The sequence below is a fragment of the Citrus sinensis genome, chromosome 6 (assembly GCF_022201045.2).
Source record: "Citrus sinensis cultivar Valencia sweet orange chromosome 6, DVS_A1.0, whole genome shotgun sequence".
In the NCBI taxonomy this organism is placed as follows: domain Eukaryota; kingdom Viridiplantae; phylum Streptophyta; class Magnoliopsida; order Sapindales; family Rutaceae; genus Citrus; species Citrus sinensis.
The window spans coordinates 9,388,739-9,409,114 of record NC_068561.1 but is presented as its reverse complement, the minus strand read 5'-3'; the positions used below and the strand labels follow the sequence as shown (position 1 = coordinate 9,409,114).

The window sequence follows — 20,376 nt, the reverse complement described above, 5'->3', positions numbered from 1 at the left end:
ATTAAAGATATAATATATTTTTTATGATATAAGTGAAAAATCATATCAACATATGTTTTAAGATACAACTTTTAGTGTTTACCAAATATTTTAGTACTATAACGTTTAAGTTACAGCTGTTTAATTTTAATTCCAAACAGACTCAAAATCTAGTATAATTTTTATTTGTACCAATTCTTGTCATATCCAAAACATTCAAGTGTCCATGTATATTATTATTCTCCAAGTTTCGTCTAAAAATTATCCTGTTACAAAGTTGGGGGGAATTGAATTTTTAATTTATTGACCAAAAGTAAATAAATTTATTTACAAACATGCGTATAATTCAATTTAATCTTGAGCAACACTATTTAAGATCCAAACTAATGTATTGGGTTAAATAAATTAATAATTGTAGAGATTTTTTTTAAGTAAGGGAAATTTGTAATAATTAGTGAAAAGTTAATGAATTAATCTGACACAAACAAACATAATACTAATAAACAAGTTTGAATTATTTAAAAATAACTTTATTTTTAAATAGCTCGGGTTAAATAAATAAGTTTGAATTGGTTAAAAGTGATTCGATTAATTAATAGGTTGATTGCAATCAACTATTTAATAATTATGTGGACTTCCGTTTTAATTTATGTCACAACAATTCGTTTATGACACAACTGTTTATCCAAATAATATATTGACTTATTTTTTTATTATTTTTTATATCTTAAAACTCGTATAGTTTATGTGTACCACAAATTTCTAATATTTAAAAACACGTTAAATAAAATGATTGACACAACAATAAGCGGATTGAATTAAGATTTTCAGGATTATGGCACATTTATTAAACGATTAGGGTTGGAATGAACTCAAAATTAACGCAACGCACTGAAAGCGGACAAGACAAGACAGGATACTTGAATTATACTTTAAACTAACGATTGGAACCTTCTGAAGCTAAATTTTCAATCGCCTTATCCAAACTAGAAAGAGTTAAAAATTTGCAGGTGTAGGGTCCCAGAAGAAAGGGAAGGGGAAGGCAACCAGGCATGGCGTTTGCGCAGCAGCTTGCACGTTCCTCTCTCCCTCTCACAACAACTTCACCTTCAGTGTTTACATCACCCATCAGATTCAGAGCATCATCTTTGCCAATCTCTGCAAACAATAAAACAACTAAATTCAGGAACTGGGTCACAAATTTTAACTCCAAATCTTTGAGTTTCTTTCTCTCTGGGGCTCTCTCATTGGGTATATCGCTAACAGGCAAGTGTCTTTTGTTTCCTCCGCAGCTACATTGTAGAATGTGCATTTTTTCGCTTGTGGGTGTTTCATTTCTGTTAAATTTGAGTTATTATATATTTACTTGACATGTTTCATTCATGTTTAGTTTTTATTAATTAATGGTGGCCTTGGTTTGTTAGCCGCACATTTATTTAGCTTCAATACATGTTAATTTGAAGATAACAATGGATTGGTTATATGTTGTATCTGCATTCACGAATAATCTTTGGCATTTGTGTTAACATTTTTTTTTTCCGCCCTTACTTGATTTTGTCAATTGATATAATATGGGTATGGTTTTGTTTTTGGTAACTCTCTTCCAGAGATTCTGATTGCTAGTGCTAGAGCAATGATCTTTTTTATTTTTTTATTTTTTCGCTGTGTCATATAATATTTATATATTCTTTTAATATACAATGCAATGACTAAAACAGAATCAACGAATGTTTTTAGGAGTGGGATGTTCAGAGGCAAAAGTTGGAGTTAACAAACCAGAATTGCTTCCAAGAGAATTCACTTCGGTAATTGATGTTGCTGGGTTTCTCTCTGATGGTCAGGTATGTTTCGTTTTCATATCCTTTTACGATTTAAAGAATTAATCATGCATCAGGTATTTTGTATGAATCTACTGGTTTAGGAGTGGTTGTTTTTATCTCCTTTACGATTAAGTCATGACGTTCTGAATGAATTGCATTCTTTATGATTACTTCAAAAAAATAAAATTCTCTATGATTTATTCATTCATTTAATATACATTTTTGGCTGTAAATAGTGATATGAGTGGAATAGTGGAAGTACAATATGGTAGGCTAAAACAATGGTCTTAAGACAGACGCATCTCCTATTTTTGTTTATCTGTTTTGGTATTGATTTTAGCTTTAGGGTGTGTTTGGCACACCACATCACATGGGATTGCATTAGCTAATGCAATGCAGCCCCATATTAGGTAAATCTTCAAGGCTGCATTATGGTGTATTATAATACATCATAATGTGAATAATGCTGCATTGAACAAGCAAATCAGGTTTATTTAATGCAGTACTATTCATATTATTATTCTTAATTAAAATAATAAAAACTAAATAAAAATATACATTATTAAATAAATTTGAAAACTCCTTTGCAGTTATAGTTACATCATTGCTTAGCCCTGACAATAAGGACTCTATTGATACCAAAATATAATTCAAATGACACTAAAGCACAGCGGCAAGCGGCAATACTGTGTGGCAGTATGTGGTGGCTGGCGGAAAATTGTTTATTTTATTTATAAAAAAATTAAATTACTAATTGAAGATAGATATTAATAAAATGTAAATGAATCTTAAATTATTAATTTAATATAGATATAAAAATAAAAATATTATTTATATAATACAGTCTATAATCCACCAAACATAGATCGCATTACAGCTTAATATATAATGCAATATAATGCATTACAATATAATGCAATAAAGCCTGATGAATACAATGTGCTAAACACACCTGTGTTTATTTTCTGCTTGGAATAACAGCAGGGCTTTTGGGATATATTGGATTCGTTGAAATAAACAAAGATTGCAGAGTCGATCAATTTTCTTCCATTTTTGAGCTTTAAGTCTCGATATTGTATTATGATTTTGAAGGTACTCGGATTTAGTAATTACAGAGTAAACTATTTTGAATTTCATATACTGCTGACTGCTGTTTTGCTGTTGAGAAATGCAAGTGCAGAAAATAACAAGTTCCAGTACTCTATAACAGGTTATTGGTGTGTGGTTTTGAGTTGGTTCAATAGGCTGTTAGTGTTAGTCAAAGATGTAGGCTATTCTCAAATTGAAAAAAATTAACTAAAATATCTTGATAGCAGTTTTTGGAGAGTCAAATTGATCTGGCAACTGAATATAATTTACAGTTGTTTATACTTGTCATCACAGAATTAGTTATGATGTTGTGATATTTTGGATGCATGACATATATAATTATATCTCATGTAGCGGAAGGCCATGAGTCTAAAACGGTCCAAAGCTTTATCTTACTGAGTGAGAGACTGTGTTGACATCAGACATAATCCTATTTTCTTTCTTTTCTTATCAATTGTTGAGCAAAGGACTCCATGGTGTCCTAGAATCCTAGTGTTGTATGTGGGCAGGGAAGTCTTTATTTTATTTTATTTCTTGAAGGAAATAGGCTAATTACTAAACCCTGTATGGCTAGTTTGCAGGAGAGAAGACTTGCACAAGAGATTGCTGATCTTGAGAAGGATACTGGATTCAAGTTAAGAGTTTTAGCCCAGAATTATCCTGAAACACCAGGTTTGCTACATTTGTTTATTTAACTGTCACTTCTTTTCTGAAATTTTATACATCTGCCTGCTTTCTTAATATTTTTAAGGCTAAAGTTGATCAGTCAATATTTTGCAGGATTGGCAATTAAAGACTTTTGGCAAGTAGATGATAGGACTATTGTGTTTGTTGCTGACCCTACCTTCGGTAAAGCAATTAAAATATGCCATCTGGTTTGTCTAACTCTACCATGGATGACTTATAGGTACATGTTTCTTTGACCAGGCAATATATTGAATTTTAATGTCGGGGCTTCAGTTGATCTTGATATTCCACGTAGCTTTTGGAGCCGGTTGGCAGGGAAGTATGGGAACATCTTCTACTGGAAAGAGAAGGTGAGGAGGATTCTTTCTTTGCCTCTCGACGTTTATTGTGTTGAAAAGTTGTTGGGATTATGCATAATTTATTAGAAACAGGCTGTAGATTATCTAATGGCTGAAACAGGGGGAAGATGCATCTATTGAAGCTGCTGTAGTGGCAATATCTAATTGCTTGAGAGAGCCAGTGGGCCCAAATAATTGCTCTGAGGTAAAATAATGCCACCATGCTTGATTCTGTCTTGGTTACAATTTGTATATATCATGCAACTCTTTGAGAGTTATTATCCACACGGAGGATATGCCATGTAATACTAGTACACTGTGGTAAAGAAACATGATCTTATTTTTCCTTTGTACCAAGTTTGGTCATTTTGTTGAAGGAGCCAAGTGTACTTTTTCTGAATCAAATTAAAGGAATGTGCAGACTGACATTTTAGTAACAATCTGGTTTTAAGTCAGAAGATTTAGAAATTTGTAGGAGGAACGAGTTTAACCTAAACAATTTCTGCAAGTACCTTCAGACGTTTAAGTGAGTAACTGACATCCCAAAAGGAGCTTAATTGAGGCTTAAGTCTCATTATGAGGGAAGGTAAGGAAAAGCCTCATTTTCAACAATTGGATTACAGATGGGTTGTCATTTTCAAGATATAGATGAACAGATATTGTTGGTAATTCGACGGACCAACTCCCTCCTAAAGACTATTTATGGCTATCAGAATAATAATCAAGATCGTTTTAAATTGAATAATATCAAGCTTTAAATAATGAAGCTTGCTTAAGATTACAAACTTAAAAATTAGTAAGTTTAAAATTTGTTCTCGTATCATGCTCTAGAATTCTATACCATGACTCCACAATATAAAGTGTCATTACTGGTGCCACTGCTTTTAGACGAATTCAAAAGCAGCTACACCACAAAATATAGCAAGTAACTAACAACGAATACTAATAAAAGATATTACGAATTTATCAGGAGTGGTCTCATTCAAATAATTATTTTTAAATATTTTTATTATTATAAATCTTTCTTAATTATTGACTATAGTGTATTTGTTTTTTTTTTTAATTAGTCTAAATGTTCTGAAATCATAGCGTATAGTCATGGAACATGATGTGAGAACACGCTTTATATTTGTTGTTTTAACTTTTTAATCCTAAGTATAACTTTATTTAAAGTTTGATCCTTATTCAATAAAAGATGTCTTAAGAAATTTTATGGTAAATAGATAAATTGTATTTAAGTAGTGTTGGTCCCACAAACTGCTAGCATCTTTGGGAGGTTTAGGTTTCCTCAAATTAACCTATATATCTTTAATTTTTCATAATTTAGGTAAATTTTTGTTACTAACAATTTGGATCTGTAATTGTCTTTCACAAGTCACAACTGAACTGGAAGGTGTTTAATGTAAATTAGAAATAGCCATCTGTGTCAAAATAGAGACAGAAAAATAAATGAAAAACCACTATATGTGGATACAAAGTCATATATCAAATTAGCCATATGCTTTGGTAAAGAAATAAAAAAGTACTGCATTTCTGTCATTCACTATTTAAGTTCTCAAGCACAAAAAAATTCTGAGTCACAACAGAGTGGCTTTCTACTGCTTTCCTTTCTGTTGATTTGGTGCCGTAATTTATAACTTAATTCAGCTCTCTTTTCTCTTGACAAATGCTCTTATTACAAATCTACAATGCACATACACATACAAATGCACACCATGACACTAACACATGCTAATTAATATTAATTGTTGGTCTAATAAGTTACTTGTAAAGACACTTACAAATTATGGCAATGATAGTTATGCCACAAGCAGTAATTAAAAGCATGCATGAAGATGTTTCTCTATCCAGAAGAAAGCAAGGGAAGTCCATGCCAAATAATAGTTGTAGATGCTGCTTTTTTTGTTGATCCTATGCTAGGACTCAATGATTTCCTGGTATTATTATGTGTTATGCTGGAATTTCTAGCCGAAAGAAGATTGGCATTTGTTTCTGTTGAAGTGTTATAGCCACTGAATTTTCAAAGGTATATTGCACACACTTGCACATTTGTTACATATGGTGTTTCATTGATATATTCCTCTGAGCATTTGATCACTAATGAATCTTAAACTAACAAAAGACGAGAAGATTTAGAGGATCATCCATCTCTCCTCCAAAAGAAAAACTGCTGCCTCAGCGAAGCTACCTTGGAAACATACACAGACGTTGGCTCTTTCTTGAGGGAAAAGCTAGGTTTACTCTTCCATTCGGTACTGATTCTTCTATTTCTTTTATACTTTAGAACATTTTGTAGTTCCTCGGGTCGGCAAGGAACTGCAAGAATACCTTTCTGTTGGAACCCGTATTCCATCTTGGCCTGCTCCAATAACCTCAAGAACTCTGGGTTGCTCAGGTGACTCAACTCTAGAACAAACCTCTTTGGTTCTCCACCCTTTACTGCTACAACGGCAAAATGTCCTTCCTTTACATCGTTTGGAACCTTTGTTGCACCTCGAATTTCCCCATCATCAGCATCCTTCCGAGATTCTGACGAAAAAAGACCTCGTTGTATCTTGTCAATGACCATCTTAAGCTTCGTTAAGCCTTTGATGCTGTCTTTCCTTCTATCCATGATTTAATGAGTTTTAGTGTGAACAATTTCACCAAGTGACTGATATTTAAGTATATAATTAACATATTAAAAGGAGTTTTCTTGCCTAAGTTCCACTGTGCGGGAAAAGCCTATTATCCAACATTTTGGATATTTGTCATTTCCAAGCTATTAGTCATGTTAACGTATCATTTGCTTGTTGCTGAGCTTTTCCTGTGTAACGGGCATCAATCGATTGCCATAATAGGTAATGCTTGAAGAAATATTAGAAGATTGTTTGAAATTATATACCTCTTTAACACCTGATCTGGAAGGTTTTTTTATTTAAATTTGTGGTGTGGGTGGAGATAGAGTGTCAAGAAAGAGGGGAGGAAAAAAAAAAGCAAAATCTCCATATGTGGCTGCAAATTCATATATAAAAAATGCTCATACAGAAACAAGGGTACACAAACAAATGCTAATTCAAAAAATGCATGTAAAGACAAAATATAGCTATGATAGTTCACAATCAGTAATTAAAAAAGAAAAAAAAAAGGAATGCTTAAAGATCTTTCTTATACAGAAGAGACAAAGGTAATTGTATATCAAACAACAGTTGTAGATGCTGCCTTTTTTATTGATCGCATGCTAAGAGTCAATGATTTCCAGGAGACTGTATTTTCAAAGAAATAGTGCCACTGAATTTTCAAAGATATAATGCACAAACTTACACATTCGTTACACATGATGTTTCACTGATTTATTCCTCCGACCATTTGGTCACTAATGGATGCTAAACTAACAAAAGATGAGAAACGTTAAAGCATCATTCATCTCCGCTACAAGAGAAAAAGTACTGCCTCGGAGAAGCTAACACATTGTTGGTTCTTTCTTGAGGGAAAAGCTAGTTGTACTCTACCATTCCGTGCGGATTCTTCTGTGTCTTTTTTTATACTTTAGAACATTCTGTAGTTCTTCAGGTGGACAAGGAACTGCAAGAATACCTTTCTGTTGGAATCCGTATTCCTGCTCCGCCTGCTCCAGTAAGCTCAAGAATTCTGGGTTGCTTAGGTAACCCAGCTCTAGAACGAACCTCTTTGGTTTTCCACCCTTTTCAGCAACAACTGCAAAATGTCCTTTCTTTACATCTTTCGGAACCACTGTTGCACCTCCCGATTTTCCATCAACGTCCTCCCGAGATGCTGAGAAAAGACCTCGTTGTAGCTTGGTAATGAGCATCTTAAGCTTTGTTAATCCCTTAATGCTGTCTTCACTTCTCTCCATGATCAAGTGTTTCTGTGAAACTTATAATTAATTCTTGTTCTTTTAACTCTTCCTTTTTCTTGTTTTAGTTTGGAGAGTCTCCGAATAATTTTATAGTAGCCGGGGAAGGAGATGGGAAACAAGTTGAACTTTCTGAGAAAATAGTATGGGGCCATTCACTGTTGATTATGGAACCATGGATCATTAAATGCAACAACTGAAAGCTCATCTCCGCTATATCTCTCAGAATGGTAGGGACTCTGAAAACACGTTTTACGGTTTCCTTTGTTTCCCGTCTTGAACACCTTTTTTTCTCTCCAATTAAATATGTGCTCATTTTTTTCACTGCACGCCTCGCTGTATTTGTTCACCATTGCCAATTAAGGAGAGACTTGGTTCCTCTAGTTTCTGGACAATTATCAAAGACTCTTTGAATTATTCTTGCCTGGTGGAATGATCGATTTTATATTGTCTGTCAAATTCTTCTTCTCATTATCATTTTTAAATATTTATATAAATGAAAAACCAAATCTCACCGGATGTGAGCGCTATCACTAATCAAACAAAACTGTTTGAAAACCACTCAATCAAACTCTTATAAACTTAACATACAGTTTATTAGCCGATGTGAAATGATAAAAGTGCATAACTTAATTTTCTAATACATTCTGTGAAATCATTCCTTTTCTTTTTTTTCCTCAAATCCAATGATCGATTTATTCCTGCTATGCGAACATCCATTATTTGTGGCAATGTTTTACTAATATAGTTTGTATTCCAAATAATATGTTTTAAATCAAAATTTATCATGTGGTAGGTGTTATTGTACTCGAATATTCGATCAAGGACAACTTGATTAGTTGGGCAAATGAATATCTACAGACACCTAATCCAAAATATGAATTCATAAACTGCGATTGAATGTTGAGCTCGAAATGATGAGAAACGGAAAAAAAAAAAAAAGGCATAAAATCACAATTTAACACAATTGTAACATTTAGTTATATTTGTGAGAAATTGTGCAATTGAATGCAGCTGATCATCAAGTGAATAAAAAATAATCATATAAAATTTTTAAACCTGTCATTATTGTAATATTCTGAGGCATATATATAAATTGTAAAACCCTTGTGGACGTAGTTATGTTAGCAAATAGCACTTGCAACCGACAGAAAAATTTGTCTGCAGACTTGTGAAGGAGGTTTTTTTAGCGTCGGCTTGAAAATTGAAGTAGAGCTTAATGTGTTCAGATTTTGTGGAAACTGAAGCAAACTGAGACCACCGAACTTTGACTGCCATAAATTATTGGAAAATGGTGAACATACAAAATTCTTTTATTTTCATAAATAATGACACAATTTTTTTAATGTTAAAAAATAATCGCTCTCTTAAAATTTGTCTAAAACAAGGGTCTGTTTAATTTTAAAAGCAGTGTACGTAACTATTTATAAAAATAATGGAGTTTTCCTGATTATTATTATTTCACCACATCATGGGTGTCCCTCATCTCCATATTAGACGAACACTTAACCGGGCCATGCCAGTGTGTTTGACTGATATGTTTGCATAACTACAGCTGTGGATACGGACGTACGAATTACCTTGGCAGAAAGGGATGGCTATTGCTGACAAACGAAGGGCCCTCACTCGACCAGAAATAAATTAAGATCTTGGCATATATCAATTTGACCAATGAATCCAGATTTACGATTTAGATTTGCAGCAACTCCAGATCATTTTCTACAGAATTTTTTCTTTAATATTGGGTGCAACAAACTCCACCGGACACTATCAAAAAATAAAATAAATAAATAACCATTCGATGAATGGAGTATAGTAACTCTCAGATACTATAAATCACAGCCCTTTAAAATTTTTTAGGACTTATTCACATCTATGGATTAAAATCCTCTCTTGCTTTTAACTCTTTTGATTTTTTACAGGTCTTGTACCACTTATATCTTAGTACTAATGTGTGATTAAGATTTAATTATTTTTATTTTTTAATTTATTAACCATCAATCATGTTAATAAAATTTAATAAGAAGAAAATCAAATCTGATCAGATCATATCAGAAGAAGATCCTAATCCCACATCTATACATGGAGGGGCAGCTAGTCATCATTTTTTCTTCTAATGTTGAACCATTCATGAATATTTTAATAAAACTACTGTGATATAGTTAAGATACATAACATGTAATGAAATTTAAGGGATATTTATCATTAGTTGTCAATCTAGTTGCTCCTCTAATTTTAAATATTTGGTGGCCGTTAATCTCGTAGTTCAATACTTGTCACATGATTCTTAATAAGTCATGTAACGATAGCTGTTTTCCTCCTTATTTCCAGATTTCATATACATATAATTCCTTTTATTCGTTTTAATGTAGGATGTTAAAATATATATGTTTAGCCCATAGCTGCACCAAATCCGAGTGGTGTGTGCTAGGCATTATCTAATTTGGGGTTGAGGCCAGACCAAACTCAAGCTTCACTTGATTAGTTCGGGGTTCGGTCTAAAATCGAATTTTATTAAAAATGTTATAAAATTTATATTATTTTAAATAATTATATTTATTTGTCTCATCTATTACATATATTTAAAATTTTAGATATTTAAAGTTTGTATTTTCAAGTTCAATTTTATTAAAACAAAATTTTAAAATAAATTAAAAATATAAATATATAATATTATAAAATATAAAATCTAGATTTTTTTAAACTTGGATAAGTGGTTTTTTTTAGCCCGGGCCAGCTGCTTAAAAACATGCTCAGATCCCCACGGACTCAACCTCCCTCAATTAAACATAATTGTGTGGAGATTTCTTATAATGTCTTTCTCCCTTGCGAAATGCGAGTGGAGTAGAGACATCCCTCCTCCGTGAGGGGTATTTGGATGGGCATGTATTTCATAAAAATAAAAATGTAATAATATAAGTCTCATGTATATATATATCTGATTGTAAATATCAGTATAATGACCTGCTGTCATAGCAGTTGTATATATCTCTGTGTAATACAGTAACCTGATGTTTAATCAGTTTCAAAAAAAAAAAAACATGCTCAGATCGGATCTAGAAATTTTTCGATTTTTTTTAGCAACGTTTTTTTAACCCACTCCGAAATCCTAATTGATGCTTCCTCGTCGTCTGGAGTCGGGATGATGACAGAGAGTTACCAGTTACATGAAATGATTTCGCTAAGATTTTATCTCTATTGGTTCATTTGCTTATTGAGAATAATTTACCCACGCAACTTAGAACGGGCGAAGAACTTGCTTAAGCTCGTTGATTCAAAGCACAGCTGCGTATACCTTTAAATGGCACTCCAGCGCTTAAGTCAAACTCTCACAAGGAAAGTGTGTACAAGCTGAAACATAATCTTTCTCTCTTCAGAATGCTCACAATCTCAGGGAGAATCCTCTCTTCAATCGGTCTTATGCCTTCTCTGATGGTATGTGACTACATCTCTCCCATATCCATTCTGATCTCGTCAGATTGATCTTGGCCCCTCTTTTTCCATGGCAAGGGTAACAAAGTAAAAATATGTTTTTTTTTTCGGAAAAATGAAATTAATTGAATGTTAAGAATGGAGGTCTGTAATTTGTTATAACAATAAAAAAGTTAAAAACTTTTAAATTTTTACATATTAGTCCCACACCTACAAATTTTCAGTTGCATTAATGTTTATGGAAGTCACGATTTTCAGGACAAAAACTCAATTAAATTTATTTAAGTGTACAATTAAATTTACTCCTTTTATTTTAGGACAAAAACTCAATCAAAAATACAAAACTCATTGCTCAAACAAACAAAAATAATTTTACAAATTCATAAACTAACACTTTATTATCATTAATAAATTAAAATATTTTTACTACATAATTAAATAATTTAGTGTCTTAATTAAATATTATGTTATAAAAAAATAATAATACATTACCTACATAGAATATCAAATTAAATTTATTTTCGTATTTTGTGTATTCCATCTACTTGACATATAAAATCTCTTGTTTAAAAAAAAATAAAAAAGATATGGGGTTTGAACCCTATTCACATGGGTGAAAGGAAATTGGTTGCAGTGTTAAATTAAAAAAAATCATATTTATATTTATCATCAATTATGGTTAGTAAATAATTTATATAGTTTAACTATGTAATAAATTAGTTAATATATTAATTAATAAGTAAATTTATTAATTTAAATAGATATTAATAAATGTAAGAATAAGTCATTTAATTGAAAACCTAGTTCAATAGAGTAAAAAAAATTAAAATATTGTGGACTTATATGTCATAATTGTAAAACTTTTGATTTTTCTTATTTTGCATGAACAACAAGGGCTTTTAATATTAAGGGCCCAATAATCACATCTAACCATTATACAACTCTCACGTTAAATCCAACGGTGAATTTGAAAAAGACAAAAGAATGAGGTAACAAACCCCATGAGTATAGTAGCTGGACCCAGACAAATAACATTATTTGTCAAAGACAGTAAGTGGAGGAATTAATCAATAAAGAGTAAAAATAAAAGAGGAAATTTAACTGATTGATTAGTTAAATTGCTAGATTATTTGAGTTCTTTAAAAAACCACGAGAATTGAGCTTACTTGAGTGGTGTGTATTCTTGCATTTCACTACGGTTATAGCTTCAAAATCATTTATTATTGTTACGGTACGACTATTTTTCGCAAAGCTTTTGATACGTTTAAGATGGGTTCAGCTATAATGTAACTGTGGTTTCATACACTATCTTTTGTCTTTTTGTGATCTAACCATTGGATTCAACCAAGGAGTTACAAAGTTATTTTAACGGCATGGATGTACTTACTTGGTTATTAACGATATAGTCCCTTCTGTTTACTAAAAAATAAGGAAAGATTAAGTTTTAAAATTTTGACACATTAGTCCATTAAAAATATTTTATTATATGGGTCAAAGGTAATTTGATAAATGAACATATTTATATATTAAAAATATGGATGGATTATTTTAATTTACTAAAATACTCTCCACTCTCATTTACTTAAAAGGGGGATTGACACTTTCCCCCCTACAGTAATTAACATATATCATTTACCTCCCTACTATTTTTATAATTGCCAAAAACCTCTCTGACAACATAAGTTTACAATATTACCCTTATTTTTAATTACTTTTGTATTTATATTTATTTTAAATTAAATAAATTACATGAATAGAAACTAAATAAAAAAATTAAGCATTAAAAACAAGAAATATATGTTTTGATATGAGCAAAAAAATTAATAATAAATTTTTTTCTTGTAATTATTTATTTTGTGAACATTTTCTTATAATAAACATTTTGTAATATTTTAAAATTAAATGTTAAAAGTATAGGTAAAATATTTTATTATTTATCTTATAATAAATTTTTATTTTTCATTCAAATTTTCTTATAATAAGTTTTATATCATTTTATAATAACTTTCTTATATATTTATTATAAGAAAATTTTCACAAAATAAATAAGTGCAAGAAAAAAATTTTATTATTAATTTTTTTCTCATATCAAAACATATATTTCTTGTTTTTAATACTTAATTTTTTATTTAGTTTCTATTCATGTGATTTATTTAATTTATAATAAATGAAAATAAAAGAGTAGTTGAAAATAAGGGTAATATTGTAAACTTATGCTATCAGGGGGATTTTTGGCTATTATAAAAACAGCAGGGGGGAAAATGATATATGTTGATTACTGTAGGTGGAAAATTGGCAATCTCCCTACTTAAAATATCAATTGGATTATAATCATATTATCTTGTTTTTAGTGTAATACTAGATTGGACAAGGTTTTATAAAAATTTTGACAATATTAAAATGAAAAATAAATAAATACTTGGATAGTCATTTAAATTTCATTATAGAGTTTATAAATAATATTTTCAAAATAATAAATTTCTATATGTAAATTTGAAATTACGTAAAATCACTTATACCTTATTATACGTATGAAGCTGATCAATTATTTATTTAATGTGAAAACAAATAAATTATATAATATTTATTCTACTACTTAAATTTAAAATTATAAAAAAAATTAAATTTAAAATTGTAAAGAATGAATAATAATTTAAACTAATATACTATGGGAGAATAACTTTAAAAAAAATTAAAATTAACTAACTTCTGAGGCTTCTAACGTAACATTTTAATTTTCTGTTGTTAACATAAGACAAAAATTTATTTTTAAAAACTTATTCTAGGTTCTCCTTAGGGTGAAAAAAAAATCATTATCACATGATAATTTGGTAGCATAAGCTGTATTATTTTTAGTTTACTTATTCATACCAAACACCTTATTAAGATTAAATTTTAGTAAAGTAAACCTAGCTCACCGTCTTTAATCGCATACAACAGCTTCTAATTAATTAGATATTGTTATAGAAAGTAAGATAAAACTCTTTTTTTTTCTGTATTACAATGGTAAAGAAGGAAACATAAACACAATATATTTCTTTTGAGAAAATTCAAGTATTATTTTTCTGGGATTTTGTGTTTAAGAAATTAATCTAATTTATGTAGTTAGAAGACTCTTATTTTATTTTTTATGTTTTAGAAGAATTATATGTTTGATAATGAATAAATTAAGATTTAAAGTAGGACAAACTTATTTAAGTAGGAGATAGAACGAATAAATTTTTTAGAATTTGAAAATTATTATATTTGAAAATTATTGTATTTTAATTGGGGCTTATTACATAAAATTATTAAAACTTATAGTTTTTATTATTTACAGAAAATAATAGGGATTGCTAAAGAAAAAACCAAATAGATTTTTTAAAAATTTGAAATTATTATATTTTAATTGGGCCTTATTGCATAAAATTTTTAAAATTTATAGTTTTTATTATTTATAGAAAATAATAGGGATTGTTAAAGAAAATACCAAATTTATGTGTTTGGTAATTAGTACAACGGTTGCAAAGTAGTTTTGTCCGTTTAAGATTTGTCATTGCTTCTTTACTTTGTATTTCTTGTACTTTCCACACAGAAAATCTCATGGCAAATTAAAATTGTTTCGAGAACAAAGAAACCCACAAAGTAAAATAGCTTGAGTTATTAGTACTGCTTTATTGATTTGATTATTTTTAATATTTAAGTGAACTTAAAAGTATGTATTTCTTGATTAACGATATCTCTTGAAATGTACTATTCTGCTCAGAAATTTTACATTATATTTAGGTTACAAATTAAATGGTTAAAATAATAACGCAAAATAGCACACATTCTTATAAGCAAATGTTGATTCTTTTAAATAATAAAGGTAAAATAGCAAAATTAACCATATGTTCACATCGGTCAAAGCTTAAAAAAAAAGAAAAAAGAAAAAGGAGCTATGTGATAAAAAGAAAAAGGAACTATGTGATAAAAAGAAAATCAAAGATAGAACTATGTGACAAAAAGAAAATTAAGGAGAATTTAATTGATTAATTATTCAAGTTGCTAGTTCATTTAAATTTTAAAAACTGCAAAGATTCCAATGTATATTTCCTTGGAATTAGTCGTGTGAACTGTGAAAGTTGAAGAAACGAGAAATATCCTCACAAAAGGAGGGCATCACATAGTGCCTGTTGCACCATGAAGCTAGAAAGTTTGTATTTTGGGCCTGGGTCAGCCCAACACAACAATCCAATTGTCTGTAAGAAAAAAGAGTGAACCTCAGAACACCTCTTCCAAGTTCTTATGGAGCTCCACTTATTTTATGTGTATACACACACAAACACATACACATAAATCTTATTTTGATGAAAATTATAAAAAATGATACAATAGAATTTAATTAAATATTAAAAATATTCTTTTATAATAAGAATCTTATCATTATATAATTTTATTACTTTATTGCCTCAAAACTATTTTAATTTTAAAAAATTATTTATATAGTTTAAAGATTGGAGGGTTCATGATTTATAATTGTAAAAACATATTAATTTAGCTAAATTCATATTTGTTCTTTTATATAATTTCTTCTGTATGATTATAAATGTGCGGTTTTATAAAGATTTTAAAGGGGGTGTGAAATTGTTCTGGGTCCAAATAAAGACAAATGCACAATGAATTTTGCTGCGCAAATATATTGGCAATTCAAACGTAAAAATGTTTATAGGAAAAATTGTCTGAAGTATTTGAGATTCAAATAAAATCTCATGTAAGGAGAAAACCAACAATCCATTTTACACAGCATTGATTGTTCTGGCCCTTTGTTGAACCATAAAGTGCAAATTAACGTCAACCAACATCAAGTCCATTTCTATACCTTTTTCCTTTTTTTTTTAATCATAAACGTGAGATATTTGGGAATCAAACATTCAATTTCAAGAGTACTGTATCCTGTTACACTATATACAAAGCAAATTAAAATTATGTTGCAGAAGGCAAAAGGTCTTCAAATGGTGGAGAGTTTTGTTTTCCTCTCAAAAGTGATAGAACCCAATAGACAAAACCTGCCAAGAAGAAGCTGAAAAACCAAGCATTGTTGTAAATAACAACAAAAGAATTTGGTATTGTAACAACTAATCCAACCTTCTGCAAGAAACCAGGAATCACAGGCAAAATCCCAATGCTCAAAGCCATGATTGCTACCAAATTGTAGCCTCCTGAATAGTAGTAAGCTCCATTAGGATTCAACGAGTACAAGTACTTGATGCTCAATTTCGCCCCCTGAATGAGATAGTAATCTGCTAAAATTATGCCGCCAATTGGACCCAACAAAGCAGAGTAGCCAACTAACCATGTGTACACAAAGCTTTCACTTGATTTAAGAAGTCTCCAAGGTTGAAAAACAATTCCAAGCAATGCAGTTAAAATAGCTCCTTTTCTAAAAGTGAATATTGAAGGGCTAAGATTAACAAGGGCATTTGCGGGAGCCACAACATTAGCTGCAATATTAGTTGTAATGGTGGCAAGGCTAATGCCTATAATACCAAGGATTCTTGTTGTAATCCCTCCAATTTGATCAAGCAGTTGAATTGGACTAGAGATAACACGGCCAAAAATTACTTGTGTAGAGCAAGTTATTGCTAGGCCAACAAAAGTAAACGCTCCCATAAAAATTGGCAGACCAGCTTGACCCAAAATTTGGTCATTTTGGCTCTTGGCATATCTAGTAAAATCAGGTATGTTAAGTGCAACAGTAGCCCAAAAGCTTATATTTGCAGTGAGTGAAGGAAAAAAGAGTGACCAAAATTCTGAAGAGGAAAGCTTGGATGATTTCGAGAGCATGTGACCAAATCCACCAGCATTGACATAAGCCCAAAAAAGGAAACTTGAAGTGAGTATGATAAGAATTGGAGCTGAGTATTTTTCAAGCTCTCTAATTCCTTCTATTCCTTTCCATACAATGGCCAATTGAGCCAACCAAAAGGCAATAAAACATGCAAATTCTAAAGGAGAAGTGCCAAGCCAAGGTAAAGATTGTGACAATATTGAAGATTGTTTTATAAATTTTGGCAAAAGAAGGAAAACTGCCTCACCACCGATCCAAGTTTCAATACCATACCAACCACAGCCAACCAATGCTCTAAGCAGAGTAGGAATATGAGCACCTTTAATCCCAAATGACGATCTTGCTAAAACTGGAAAAGGGATGCCATATTTCGTTCCAGGATGGCCTGTGAGCACCAATGGCACCAATAAAATTACATTTGCAGCAACAACAGTAGCAATTCCTTGCCACCAAGCCATTCCAAGATCAACCAAGCTGCCTGCTAAATAGTAAGATGGCACCCCAACAACAAGACCAATCCAAAGACTAGCCATTTCCCACCAAGAAAATGTTCTTTCGTTGATTGTTGATGGCTTCAGATCTTCATTTCTAAGAGTAAGATGAGGCTCCAAGTCATCATTGAATTCAGTGGATGACAACGGCATTGCCCTCGTCAAACTGCCGCAAAACTTGTGGAACGTGGTTATTTTGGTAGCTAAAAATATAGATGGATTGGCCAGTTGCCAGGGTGAGGGTCTATTTGGTTTAGGCGAGATTGCAGCAGGGAGGGAAAGTTGAAGATGGTGATGGAGGTTGATGCTGAAACATTTGGAGACCATTATTCTGAAGAAAAAGATTCAGCTGGGCCTGGGATTCAGGTTTAGAATCAATGGTGTCTGTTTGTTTGAGATAAGGTGAGTCGAGCGAGTTGTCAGTTTCAATTATGATCAAGTTGTATGGGATGGAGTACGGAAGCGCACTAAATTTTTATTGGATCATCAGGAAAATGGCAGATTGTTGCTAGGGAATTAATATTTATTAATTTTACTTGTACCTTTTTTCTTCCGGGAAAAAAATATTTGACATTCTGGCGTTTTTAATAATAATGTTGTAATTTTTAGAATAATAATTATTAGTGTATCGTATAAATAATTATTTGTGAAAAAAATCAGTTAATGTTAATTGAAATGTACATAATATTAAATAATATTTATTTATATATAATTTTTTTATTGTGTATATGTAATAATTGATAACCAAAATGAATATTTTCAACTAATAAATTTTATTTTTTATCTCAATATAATTGGTGATAATTATAATTCATTTAAATTTAATAATTTTATTTCTTAATTGAAAAAGGATAATTTAAATTTTTATGATATATGTGAGGACATATGTGAAATTATATTAAATATAAAATTGATTTTAAAAATTAGATTTTGAAAAATTACCTCTTTTTTACTTCTTAAAATCTACTATAATATGAGTTGATTTTACCAACAGTGATTTTAAAAATAATTATCAAACATTCAAATTGATTTTTGAAAAGAATTATCAAATATTAAAATTAAATTTTAGTTTTTTAAAATCGCTTTTGAGAGGTCCTTTATTAATATCAGATGCTTTGAATTTAGAAATACATATATATCTTCAAAATATATTATCTTACATTAATTGTATTATATTATGTCATTAAAATTTGATTAGATTCAATATTTTAAATATAATACAAAATAATTTTAATATTAATATGATTTATAAAACTAATAAAATTAAATGTTAATAAAAAATAAGATGCAGAAAAGATATTTATTTTTGAAAATAATTATATTTTTGTATTAATATACGTTTTCAAATTTTAGAACATAAATTATAAGAAAAAAATAATATTTTACGGGCCACCAGGCCCTTGGCCCAATGGTAAGAACAGTCCTAGCTTTTGTGCCAGGACTTCATTTCCTCACCCCAACTATACAATTGGATGCTGAAAGACATTTTTCTTATGTAATTGTGGGTATGATAAATTTATCATTGGAGTATAAGTGAGAGTAGATATATATGGATAAAATAAATAAATTCTTTCAATATTAGTGAAGATAGATATATATGCTATGCGACATAATCGAAAATTGACTAAGGGATAGTTTGGTAATGCTGGAACTTTTAAATAAATATTGTTATCTATAACTATAAAAATAATCAGTTGTGAAGAGAATCAGTTAAATATTTTATAAAATTTATCTTTAAAAGTGTTGTGAGTTTTATAATCAATCATGTGTATTCAGTAATTATTGTAAGAATATAATAATTGAATTAGAGATAATGTTGAATAAAATTTATTTAAACATTTATACATATAATAATTTATAACTAAAATAAATATTTCATATTATTAATTTTATTTTTTATTTTTTATATCAATATAATTGGTAAAAATAATAATCTCTTTAAAATTAATGATTTTATTTCCTACTTAATAAAGACAATTTTGCATTTTTATAATACATATAAGGAAATATAAGGAATTGAATTAAGTATAACAGTAATTCTCAAAATTAGATTTTGAAAAATTACTCATTTCCTACTTTTCAAACCTGCTGTAGGATGGGTGACTTTATTAAAAGTGATTTTTAAAAAGTATTTATCAAATACTAAAATTAATTTTTAACCAAGGTACTAAAGTTAATTATTGTAGACATCTTATTGTAAATTAGTAAAATTTTAATTATATTGTAACATATTTTATATTAATTACGTGTGAGTTTAAACTAAAATTACATCAGACTGCCAAAGCGTCTTATAAATGTTCATTAGTTAGTGGCTTAGGGCACTACGATCCGTGTTTCTTTCAGCAGAGTTTTTAAGAATCCTTCGCTAGTGGCAACAAAATATTTGTGGGCAACCAAAAATAATATACACTCATAATTATTATTAATTATGCCACTGCCCGCATTAGGGATGGCAACGAGCACTGCCCACAATGGGTTTATCATTACCAAACCCGCACAAAATTTAAATTATCAAACCTACCCACAACCCGTAGCGGGTTTTATTTTTTAAGAAAATCTATCTGCTGTGGGTTTTGACAATTACCAAACCCGCAATGGTATCTGACAGATTTTTTGTGGGTTTGTACATTTAAAATAACAAATGTTCCATATATAAATTTACAATAATAATCTCAAATTTTACATAACATACTCAATTTTAAATTTAACCAATATAAATGAAAAATTAAATTTCAACATCAATCCAACACAAATTCTCAAATTTAAGTATAAAATACACAAATCCATTAAAAAAAAACCACAAACTAATATCTAAAAATAACAATTACATTTCATATTATCATTCAACACAAGCTCTAAGAGAAAATCTATAACA

The 20,376-nt window shown here is 29.9% G+C and overlaps 4 protein-coding genes across 7 annotated transcripts; 1 reads left to right on the top strand and 3 right to left on the bottom strand.

Moving 5' to 3' along the window:
- The first annotated feature begins 814 nt into the window (after positions 1 to 814).
- On the top strand, positions 815 to 4,353 carry LOC102625133 (thylakoid lumenal 15.0 kDa protein 2, chloroplastic). Of its 3 annotated transcripts, none has more exons than XM_025093333.2 (6): positions 815 to 1,245; positions 1,717 to 1,820; positions 3,470 to 3,560; positions 3,669 to 3,737; positions 3,816 to 3,925; positions 4,007 to 4,353. In XM_025093333.2, the coding sequence occupies exons 1-6, from the start codon at positions 1,032 to 1,034 to the stop codon at positions 4,052 to 4,054; spliced, it is 636 nt and encodes a 211-aa protein (XP_024949101.1). In that variant the 5' UTR covers positions 815 to 1,031; the 3' UTR covers positions 4,055 to 4,353. The 3 variants fall into 3 exon arrangements, with proteins under 3 accessions (XP_024949101.1, XP_052299789.1, XP_006493006.1); XM_052443829.1 differs by having other exon boundaries at positions 816 to 1,245; positions 4,014 to 4,353; XM_006492943.4 differs by having other exon boundaries at positions 819 to 1,245; positions 4,035 to 4,353.
- Positions 4,354 to 5,658: 1,305 nt separating this feature from the next.
- Positions 5,659 to 7,090, bottom strand: LOC107174503 (auxin-responsive protein SAUR71). Its single transcript, XM_015525463.3, has one exon. The coding sequence runs from the start codon at positions 6,525 to 6,527 to the stop codon at positions 6,054 to 6,056; it is 474 nt and encodes a 157-aa protein (XP_015380949.1). The 5' UTR covers positions 6,528 to 7,090; the 3' UTR covers positions 5,659 to 6,053.
- Positions 7,091 to 7,163: 73 nt separating this feature from the next.
- LOC112496151 (protein SMALL AUXIN UP-REGULATED RNA 12-like) lies at positions 7,164 to 8,177 on the bottom strand. Its single transcript, XM_025093336.2, has one exon. The coding sequence runs from the start codon at positions 7,767 to 7,769 to the stop codon at positions 7,401 to 7,403; it is 369 nt and encodes a 122-aa protein (XP_024949104.1). The 5' UTR covers positions 7,770 to 8,177; the 3' UTR covers positions 7,164 to 7,400.
- Positions 8,178 to 15,897: 7,720 nt separating this feature from the next.
- Positions 15,898 to 18,011, bottom strand: LOC102624848 (purine-uracil permease NCS1). 2 transcript variants are annotated; one of them, XM_025093334.2, is made up of 2 exons: positions 16,308 to 18,011; positions 15,898 to 16,228 (listed from the first exon to the last, which is right to left on the bottom strand). In XM_025093334.2, exons 1-2 carry the CDS (start codon positions 17,826 to 17,828, stop codon positions 16,199 to 16,201), a joined length of 1,551 nt encoding a protein of 516 aa, XP_024949102.1. In that variant the 5' UTR covers positions 17,829 to 18,011; the 3' UTR covers positions 15,898 to 16,198. The 2 variants fall into 2 exon arrangements, with proteins under 2 accessions (XP_024949102.1, XP_006493005.1); XM_006492942.4 differs by having other exon boundaries at positions 15,898 to 18,008.
- Positions 18,012 to 20,376: the final 2,365 nt, after the last annotated feature.